The 11,010-nt window shown below is 42.8% G+C and overlaps 1 protein-coding gene across 1 annotated transcript; it reads left to right on the forward strand.

Annotated features, from left to right (window-relative positions):
* The first annotated feature begins 874 nt into the window (after positions 1 to 874).
* On the forward strand, positions 875 to 3,969 carry CLDN4 (claudin 4). Its single transcript, XM_058164543.1, has one exon. It carries the CDS (start codon positions 1,678 to 1,680, stop codon positions 2,305 to 2,307), a length of 630 nt encoding a protein of 209 aa, XP_058020526.1. The 5' UTR covers positions 875 to 1,677; the 3' UTR covers positions 2,308 to 3,969.
* Positions 3,970 to 11,010: the final 7,041 nt, after the last annotated feature.

Below are 11,010 nucleotides of genomic sequence, written 5' to 3' on the forward strand. Positions count from 1 at the left end.
AAGCACAAGTGGACAAAAGAACAGAAGTGTTATATCAGCTTGATCAGTCCTTGCTGGAATTTTCCATGCGCGCTGTTGAGAAATCTGTTCCTTTCACCTTGTTAGCATTATTCACAAATCATGATACTATGCCTATGTTCCTATTGTGAAACCTGCTTGGAAACATAGAATAACAGAGTTGGAAGGGACCTTGGAGGTCTTCTAGTCCAGGGGTCTCCAACCTTGGTAACTTTAAGCCTGGAGGACTTCAACTCCCAGAATGCCCCAGCCAGCTTTGCTGGCTGGGGCTTTCTGGGAGTTAAAGTCCGCCAGGCTTAAAGTTGCCAAGGTTGGAGACCCCTGTTCTAGTCCAACCCCCTGCTCAAGTAGGAAACCCTATACCATTTCAGATAAATGGTTGTCCAATCTCTTCTTAAAAACCTCCGGTGACTCGTGCACTGCTCTAAAGTTGGAGTTAATTCTCACAAAAGATTCTTACAAAGACTCTGACTATCACCTGGAACATATTTATTAGAGAAGAGATGTTGTGGTGCACTGAAACTCGCCTGTAGTTTCTTCCCTTCTATTTCCATAAGACTTGGGATGTTGCAACCTTTGCTGCTCAACCAGTTTGGTGCTCTCAGGGGTGTAGCCCAGCTGCCTGTGGTCATCACATCCTCTGAGGGTGAGGTGATCATCTACGATGCCCTCACAGCAATTGGACTAGAAGCAGTGCCTGGAGCAGGACTGTCCTATCTGAATTGCAAAGGAGGGTGTGAGAAGGGAAGAATGCTTCCATGCAGAACAGCATTATACTGGGTGGAGACTAGATTGTAATTCTCCACTTAAAGACAAACACCAGGGTAACAGATGCCAGGCATGGATTAAGGAGAACCAAGTAACTTCTGGACCATAAAGATCACCAAGTGTCAGTGAGTCAGTTCCACCCATTCCAATCTACCTCAAAAAGTTATTGTGGGAAAAATTATCTATGAATAGCCTTGTGCTCCTAGAGAAAGGTGAGCAAATCCTCCGCCTTGCTGCAGTTTGTGAACTGTAGCAGAAGCACAATTTGCAAAGAGAACTGATATCGATGAATGCTAGGTTAGGACAGTTGACTGGAGTCTCTTTAGGCAGAACCAGTGGACCCTTCAATGTCATCAATGCAAGACTTCCTTCTGCACCTCCTGAAGCATCTGAATTATCACGGAGGGAAGTAGGACATTGAGCTAGAGGGAACGTTGGGTCAGACTTGCTGAGCAATTTCTATGCTCTTAATAAGAATGAAACCTTTACATCAGCCTACAAAGATTTCAGCAAAGCACGAGGTGGGGAAACCTTCTGTTCTGACCCTTTGCTTCTTATCTCACACTGTATCTTCCTTTCTGGGCTGGGATTTATTGGTGAGTCAGGATTGGAGAAACCCGCTTCTGCCAGGATAACAACCCCTCTTTGAAGAAGTGGAGAGGAGGAGGAGAAGGAATCCTGGGGAACAGGTTTGAGCTTCCCTGTCTCTTCAGACTGGATGGCTTCTGTCAAACTCCACCCATCACCGCAGCCTATAACTTCCCCAAATTTGCCGCTCGCATCTCAGTATTGTTGCTCCGTCTCTTGTTGTAGTTTTCCAGTTTGGGGGTCCTTTAAATAATTTTTTGCCTCCTTGGCTGTAGCTGCTCCAAGAAGCAAGAAGAGAACGCCATGGCTTCCATGGGGATGCAAGTTTTGGGAATTGCCTTGTCAGTGATCGGATGGCTAGGTACCATCCTCTGTTGTGGGTTGCCGATGTGGAGGGTGACAGCCTTTATAGGCAACAACATTGTGGTGGCCCAAATTATTTGGGAGGGCCTATGGATGAACTGTGTGGTCCAGAGCACGGGACAGATGCAATGCAAGGTCTACGAGTCTATGTTGGCACTGGCGCAGGACATGCAAGCTGCTCGGGCTCTGGTAGTCATTGCCATTGTGCTGGCCATCATTGGCATCTTCTTCTCCATCATTGGAGGAAAGTGCACTAACTGCGTGGAAGACGAAGCTACCAAACCCAAGGTGATGATCTTTGCTGGAGTTATTTTCATCATCTCTAGCATCATGCTTCTGATTCCACTCTGCTGGACGGCAAACAACATCATACGAGACTTCTACAATCCCATGGTCACAGACAGCCAGAAGAGGGACTTGGGGACTTCCCTCTATATTGGCTGGGCCTCCTGTGGTCTGCTGCTCATCGGGGGAGCGCTACTGTGTTGCAACTGCCCCCCCAAACATGAGAAACCCTATTCGACAAAATACACAGCAGCACAATCGGTGCCAACTAGCAACTATGTCTAAGCCATTCTTCCTCCCTCATCTGTCTTGGGGACTTTGCACCATGGAGGAGGCAGTTAGGGACTAAGTGGACTTCAGTGTGAGGAGGGACTGTCCTTTTCCATCCTTTGGACTCGGTGTCGCAGCAGGAAGCCTGGCATATTTCATCCAGATTTGGAAAGCAGGGATTCATTTCTTACATTCACCTGTTTGAACAAATATCTCTCAAGGACGGGAGTCTGACAGATGCTCCTATCCAAACTGTACTGAAAACTGGCTTCTGTGAGACTAATGGAAGTCACCTTCAAACTCACCAGGATCTTAGTTAGCTCAGCTCAACTGAAAAGATGGAGAAAAATTGCTGAAGTGGGGGCCCACCTGAAATGCAGCAGCAACAAAGAAGCTTGAAGTGGGGTGGGTGCTTGCTGGGCTTCCAGACACCTTTGACATTTGGCTAGAAGAATTTGATGGTGGATAGAGACCTGGTGTGTAATAGTAGTAACAACAGTCATTGGTGGAGGTGGACAGCATGGGTGTAAACCCCCTTTAATTGCTGGCTGTCTCTTTGTATTTGGAAATCTGGGTAGCAAAGAGTCAGGTTTGGTTTCTGGCTCTTTTTCCATAACTGTATGTTCCATTATTTGCAATCACTCTTGTGGGTATTTTGATACCTGCTAAAAATGGGAAGTTCTCTGGGAATGCCCCTGTTCACTTACCTTTGTCAAATTGCAGCAAACTCTTTAAAAAGGATGCAATGATTAAGCAGAACTATATCTAGGTTTGCAGGTTGTGGAGGTTTAGGAGGCGGAAGCTCAAACTGTGGGATAATTAGTTTCTGGGCTGTCAGACAATGAGTTGAGAAAGGAGAAGTAGACCCGGTTTATTTGATATCTCTTCAGAGATATGATAGGAGATTTGAATTCTGCAACGTAAGGAAGAGATTGAATAACACCAATGTACCTTTTTAATGTCTTGCATGGATTAATTTAAACCCAGAGTTAAACCAGTTTTGAATGCTTGAATACAGGTGTAAATCTAATCTGAGGGAGGGATAATCTTAAAAAAGACATTTTGAGACTGGCTACCAAGATGGTATTTCTGTTCATTTATAAAGTACTATCTAAATTCTGCTGAGACTACACGGAGTGTCTCCAATTCCAATTTGCAATTTGGGAATGATGGACTGGTGTTAAATAGGACCAAGTATATTTAAAAAGATCTATTTCCACCTTTCTTCCATTCAGGGCTGGATTTGAAGCAGACTCTTTGGAAGATTATCCTCAGCTAATTTTGAATACCAGGGTTCTATCCAGGCGCTTATGAAATAAAGAAAAATGTCTTTGGGCATAGACAGAAGTCAGGTTTTATTATCGTTCTTATTACTTAATGGAGTGTCAGACCATCATTTAGAATGAATTACTCTCCAAAATAAGATCTTGTCAAGTTTTCCAGATGGGTGTGTAGCTCTCTTTTGACAAATGTATTATTTGCAGAGCCCAGAGGTGTTACAAACTTGCAGAGATACTGAAGAAAGAAAGGAAAGTCAATTCTTACATTATTAGAACTGGTTTTTCATATTTTATTTGTGAGACGTTATTGTTTATCAATTGCTTTGAGCTTGTATAAAAGCAGTCTATAAATATTTTAATTATACGCACAAAAATAAAATCCCTTGGAGTTTTTTCATTTGTGCCTCTCTTGTCTTTCCTTGAATTCAATGTATCTCTACAGTACACTTTTATTTTACACCTGTTCTTTGTTATCATTTAGGGACAGTTTCCTATGCATTTGGTTAGTGAAATTATCAGATGCTTGGTTCATGTGGCTGAAACATTGGGTTGTTAATTATGCATTGGAGAAGGAGGGGAATTATCTGTTCTGTCAGCTGATTATTTTTTTTGACTACTGCCCATTACTGATTTTTTTGATATGGATTTCTGCTGGGTGGTAAATTGCCTGGATGATATGTAAAAAACAAAAAAAACCTGGTCATGCTGCTTAAAGCTGTTTGCTGGATCAGAGAAAAGGACTATTGTTTCCACCAAACTGGTTCCTATTGGGCCAGTCAGAATCTTGCACAGAAACTCCAAAGTAGATCAGCACTTTCCAACAAGAGCTCTCCACCCTCCATAAGATGGAACTGACTTCTTTAACAGCCAGATGTTCTTTATTGATATTTTGGTTAATTGCCACTGATAACCTCATCCTCCCATTGGTCTTTTGATAACTTTTCTTTATACAACTAGAAAATCAGATTAACCAAGATTTAGGCTCCAAACTAGTGGTCTGTCCAGATTTTTGTAAATCAGATCGGATGGCCACTATTTCTAGTAGAACTGAGATCTACACACAGTTTATGTATGATGTACAATAAATATCTTCAGCTGTCCAGCTGGAAATTGTCAGTCATTTTTTTACAGTTTATAGGTTTCTCTAACATGCTATCTGTCCATCTACAATTAAGAGAAGAATTGTACACATTAGATCAGTTTGCACAACATTCTAGATGCTCAAAAATAGGAAAGGTAATTTGTTATTAAATATGGTATTGGGCAACTCTTCATTACTTTAGTGTGTTATATAAACCAGTCCACCAAATTAAAACATAAAATGCCTTATGGATTGAAATGTATCATGCTATATTGTCAACAGTAATTGTGTTTTATTAATTTGGGTTAGGTACATTATCTGGCTAATTAACTCAGAGGGACTTACTTCCAGATAAATATGTCTAGACTCTAGACTTTCAGTTTTGGGGTGATTCACACTACATGCTTAACCCAACCAATCAAAAATGGAAACCATGGGCATCCAACATTTTAGCTTGCCTGGGCCATATTGAATGAAGAGGAATTGTCTTGGGTTGCACATAAATAAATCTAATCTGAGGGAGGGATAATCTTAAAAAAGACATTTTGAGACTGGCTACCAAGATGGTATTTCTGTTCATTTATAAAGTACTATCTAAATTCTGCTGAGACTACACGGAGTGTCTCCAATTCCAATTTGCAATTTGGGAATGATGGACTGGTGTTAAATAGGACCAAGTATATTTAAAAAGATCTATTTCCACCTTTCTTCCATTCAGGGCTGGATTTGAAGCAGACTCTTTGGAAGATTATCCTCAGCTAATTTTGAATACCAGGGTTCTATCCAGGCGCTTATGAAATAAAGAAAAATGTCTCTGGGCATAGACAGAAGTCAGGTTTTATTATCATTCTTATTACTTAATGGAGTGTCAGACCATCATTTAGAATGAATTACTCTCCAAAATAAGATCTTGTCAAGTTTTCCAGATGGGTGTGTAGCTCTCTTTTGACAAATGTATTATTTGCAGAGCCCAGAGGTGTTACAAACTTGCAGAGATACTGAAGAAAGAAAGGAAAGTCAATTCTTACATTATTAGAACTGGTTTTTCATATTTTATTTGTGAGACGTTATTGTTTATCAATTGCTTTGAGCTTGTATAAAAGCAGTCTATAAATATTTTAATTATACGCACAAAAATAAAATCCCTTGGAGTTTTTTCATTTGTGCCTCTCTTGTCTTTCCTTGAATTCAATGTATAGATATACACAAATGTATATACACTTTTATTTTATACCTGTTCTTTGTTATCATTTAGGGACAGTTTCCTATGCATTTGGTTAGTGAAATTATCAGATGCTTGGTTCATGTGGCTGAAACATTGGGTTGTTAATTATGCATTGGAAAAGGAGGGGAATTATCTGTTCTGTCAGCTGATTATTTTTTTTGACTACTGCCCATTACTGATTTTTTTGACATGGATTTCTGCTGGGTAGTAAATTGCCTGGATGATATGTAAAAAACAAACAAACCTGGTCATGCTGCTTAAAGCTGTTTGCTGGATCAGAGAAAAGGACTATTGTTTCCACCAAACTGGTTCCTATTGGGCCAGTCAGAATCTTGCACAGAAACTCCAAAGCAGACCAGCATTTTCCAACAAGAACTTTCCACCCTCCATAAGGTGGAACTGACTTCTTTAACAGCCAGATGTTCTTTATTGATATCTTGGTTAATTGCCACTGATAACCTCATCCTCCCATTGGTCTTTTGATAACTTTTCTTTATAAAACTAGAAAATCAGATTAACCAAGATTTAGGCTCCAAACTAGCGGTCTGTCCAGATTTTTGTAAATCAGATTGGATGGCCACTATTTCTAGTAGAACTAAGATCTACACACAGTTTATGCATGATGTACAATAAATATCTTCAGCTGTCCAGCTGGAAATTGTCAGTCATTTTTTTTACAGTTTATAGGTTTCTCTAACATGCTATCTGTCCATCTACAATTAAGAGAAGAATTGTACACATTAGATCAGTTTGCACAACATTCTAGATGATCAGAAATAGGAAAGGTAATTTGTTATTAAATATGGTATTGGGCAACTCTTCATTACTTTAGTGTGTTATATAAACCAGTCCACCAAATTAAAACATAAAATGCCTTATGGATTGAAATGTATCATGCTATATTGTCAACAGTAATTGTGTTTTATTAATTTGGGTTAGGTACATTATCTGGCTAATTAACTCAGAGGGACTTACTTCCAGATAAATATGTCTAGACTCTAGACTTTCAGTTTTGGGGTGATTCGCACTACATGCTTAACCCAACCAATCAAAAATGGAAACCATGGGTGTCCAACATTTTGGCTTGCCTGGGCCATATTGAATGAAGAGGAATTGTCTTGGGTTGCACATAAATATATATAATATAGTTTTATAATATAAAATCACATAGTACCAGTAATATTAAAAGTTTACAATCTTGCGAGGCCACATTACCAGCAAACCAGGGCCACATGTGGCCCATGGGCCGTGGGTTGGATATACCTGTTGTAGACTATCTTTGCATGGTATGCAAAACTTGCTTATTATCCTTGATGGGTTTTAAGCTTGCTTAGTATCCTTGATGGATTAGCAAGTTATACAAACTCAGCCTCCTTGGCTAGTTTATAGCCAGAATTAATTAAGTTAAGCATATTGTGAAAACACAGTCATTGTTTTGCACAAAACTCCAAATGCTAATCAGTATACTGTGCCTTTAGGAAGAGGTAAGTCATTGTATTCTGAAGTTATGGCTACAGCAGAGGGAGCAGCTGTTTGGACTTTGCAAACTGAGGAGAATAATTAATCGATTTCTTTAAAATACTTATGCATGCCGTGGCACGTACCTCTAGGCAGCATACTAATTTTAAAATATATTTACATAACAAAACAAAATAGTAAAAAGAATAGCAAAGCATATAAGATGATACAACAATACTGTATACTCTGGGACAGTTCCAGTGGTTGGTTTCACTTACCTTTGGTACCGGTTCGCTCTCACGCGTGCCACTTCTGCGCATGCGCAGAGCATATTTGATGACGTCCAGGCGGGTGTGCGGAGCCTTTCGCTGCTGCTGATACCGGTTTGTCCGAACCGGTGCAAACTGGTAACAACCCACCACTGGACAGTTCCCAACATTCTGAGGGAAACGCTGATTGAGAGTTCTAAAAATCTTATAGTCATAGCACATCTGGATGGTTCTAGTCCAGAGACATTGGTATATACAACACAGGTCCACAGTCCAAGTTTGCTTGGACACAGAGAGAAAACCCACAAAACTGAGCTCCAAACTGAAGTGGGAGACCAGTCTTTTCACCCCAGTAATGGAGGTGGAAGACTGGGATGAGGAGAGGATACCTGCCCCGAGTTTGTTTTCAAAATGCACAGCAGAGAAATCTGCAGCTCAGATTCTGAATGGGGAACAAACAAGGCAGGGTGGGTGATTATTATTATTTCCTTCTGGCTGCAGGAGTATCACAACATTGAAGGCGTTGGGTAAGAAAATACCTCCATCATAGTATGGAGGTGCTGAAAAGGGAGACATAGCAGCTGAGCAGGTGGGGCCACTGGAAAAACAGGCTTCTGATTTCCTGGTCAGTGTTTACACAGCATCCCAGAGTTAAACACTAAACAGGAAGCAAATTAACTGGCTTTGTTCCTTCATTCCACCACCCCCTCAGTATCCCAAAATGTTGCAGTGAATTAAATTTAATGGAGATCATCTAGAGCAGTGATGGCTAACCTTTTTGCCATCGTGTGCCTAAAGTGGGGGGAGTGGGGGGGGTTGCACGCGTGAGTACCCACACACATAATTCTTTGCGCCCCTTCCCCTGCACATGCTCTTGCCACTACCACCCCGCGCTCCCCCTGCTTTTGGCACACAATGGCATGGTGGGCCCGGTAGGCCCGTTTTTTCCTCTCCCCAGGCTCCAGAGCCTCTCTAGGAGCCTGGGGGGAGCAAAAAACGGGCCTTCCGGTCCCACCGGAAGTCGGCAAACAGGCTGTTTCTGGCCTCCAGAGGGCCTCTGGTGGGGGTAGGGAAGGCTGTTTTTGCTCTCCCCATGTTCCTAGAGTGGCTCTGGAACCCGAGGAGAGCAAAAAACCGGCCTCAGACTCTCCAAGGCAGGAAACCTCCGGTGGGCCCAGAAGGCCCGAAAATCCAGCTGATGGAGCTGAGCTCGCGTGCTCATTGATATGGCTCCACGTGCCACCTGGGGCACGCGTGCCATAGGTTCGCCATCATGGATCTAGTGGTAGTTAAGTTCTACTCGGTTCTGCACTTTCTGTACTGAGTCTTGTTTTGGGGTAAAAGGCAGAGGTTGTCAAATGTGTTAGCAAACTATTGAATGGGGGCTATGAAAATTGCCTACTTGGCCTCCAGCCCGTGATTTGTTATTTTATTATTTTATATGTTGTTATATTCCATATTTTTGTTATCTGGTGTTCTGACCCAGCTCCAAAACATAGCAAACCTTCTTTAGTTAAATCAATGACTCCTTTATTAGGAGCGCCAGCAAAATGTCTCTCTCTCTCTCTCTCCCCCTCCCTCCCTCCATTCCTCCCCATCTCTCTCCCTCCCCTTCTCTCTCCCTCCGTCTCTCTCTCTCTAACAAGTCTGTCCAGCAGGGAGATAAATAGTTGTCTGCCAAACCTATTCATCTCCACCCCCTGCCTTTTATCCCCAGAGCTAGGATGGGGCTTTGCTAGCAGCAGTGGCTCTTCCATCCCAAGGATCGGCCCATAGATTTCCACTGCTTACCTCTCCTCTGCCTTCTGCTCATCCATACATCAGGTACTGGACCCAGCTGTTCCTCCTCTTCCACATCATCCACCTCTAGACTTGAGGGCTGTTGACTCTTCATCTGTTAGGAGTGTGTGTCTCCATCTGAGGGCTGACGGACGATCCAGGCTCCTCCTCTGTCTCTATTTCTGACAGCTCCATTCCCTCTTCCCCCTCAGAGCTCTTAGGTTGCCTTGATGCTGACCCTGACTCTCACGCCGCCTCCTCATCTGATTTGGCTGCTGGAAGGGCTGGCGGCCGACAGGCCACAACATATGGGCATCAGTACTGTAAAGAATGGCTCCCTAGCCAACTATATTTTTACTGGTTGCTTTTGAAGGGGGCAGGAAAGTAGATGTGAGGCCAGCATTTTATTCTAAGGCTGTCCCATTTGCCCTTGTTCCCCACCATCCACCCCCAAAGATGAGTCCGCCCCTCCATTTTCTCAGTAAGAGGGAGACTTTAGGGAGAGTTTGAGTAAGATTTCATAGATTGATAGAAGGGGAGAAAAAAAGCAGGAACTGCCAGGGTGTCTGCAGGGGATGTTTAAAAATGTCAGGTTGCGGGCCATAATGGTGCATCGGGTGTAGGAATGAGGGGATCTTGGATTGGTCCTGCATATCCTGAGGATGCCCCTAGAAGCTACACAAGACTGTACACTTCATCCTTGACTTACAAACACAACTGGGACCAGAATTTCTGTTGCTAAGCAACAGAGGCGATTGAGTCACACTTGGTTTTATGAACTTTTTTTGCTGCCGTTGTAAGTGAATTGTTGCATTAAGCCAATCACATAGTCGTTGAGCAAATCCATCTTCCCCTACTGACTTTGCTTGTTAGAAGTTCACTGGGAAGATTGCAAATGGCAATCCTGGGACCTGGGATCCTGGCTGGGGAATTCCGGAGTTGACGCCCCACACAACTTTGTTGTCAAGTTGCCAAATTTGGGAGAGAAAAACAACAACAACAATGGAGAGAAGGAGGCAAGGGGAAATTGGAGTGAGGCGATCTAGATTCTATTGAATAGAGTGGAATAAGCAGGGGTCTCCAACTTTGGCAATTTGAAGACTTGTGGACTTCAACTTCCAGCTTTGCTGGCTGAGGAACTCTGGGAGTTGAAGTCCACAAGTCTTCAAGTTGCCAAGGTTGGAGATCCCTGGAATAGAGCCTATTGAAATCCCTTCTCTATTAGTGAAGTCTGGAAAGCATAGCTAAATGAGAGGGGGGTGGGCAAAGAATCAGAAGGTGTTTGGAGTGGTTTGTCTGTGTTGGGAGAGTGTGTGAGAGGATTTCTTTCTTTCTTTCTTTCAGGTTTTTCTTGAAAGAGAGGAATGAGTAACTGGAGTGAGTTAATCTTGCCTGCTGGCAGCATAAGGCACGAGAAAGGCCTGGGGAGATTTCTGAATGAGCAAGAAAAGGTGGGGTGGGGGTTGGTTCCCTGGACGTGAGTTTGCTTTGAGGCTTTCCTACCCCTCTGCACCATAACCAAACTGTAGCAGTAGTGGGTTTCAATTTCAGCCACTACTGGTTTGCTCATGGGTGCACGCGCACCCGCGCTCATGTGCGATACTTCTGTGCATGCACAGAGACATC

The sequence above is a fragment of the Ahaetulla prasina genome, chromosome 1, assembly GCF_028640845.1.
Source record: "Ahaetulla prasina isolate Xishuangbanna chromosome 1, ASM2864084v1, whole genome shotgun sequence".
Classification (NCBI taxonomy): Eukaryota; Metazoa; Chordata; class Lepidosauria; order Squamata; family Colubridae; genus Ahaetulla; species Ahaetulla prasina.

What these genes read in the sequence shown, in the direction of transcription:
- CLDN4 (XM_058164543.1), top strand. Translation starts at nt 1,678, where the DNA reads ATGGCTTCCATGGGGATGCAAGTTTTGGGAATTGCCTTGTCAGTGATC.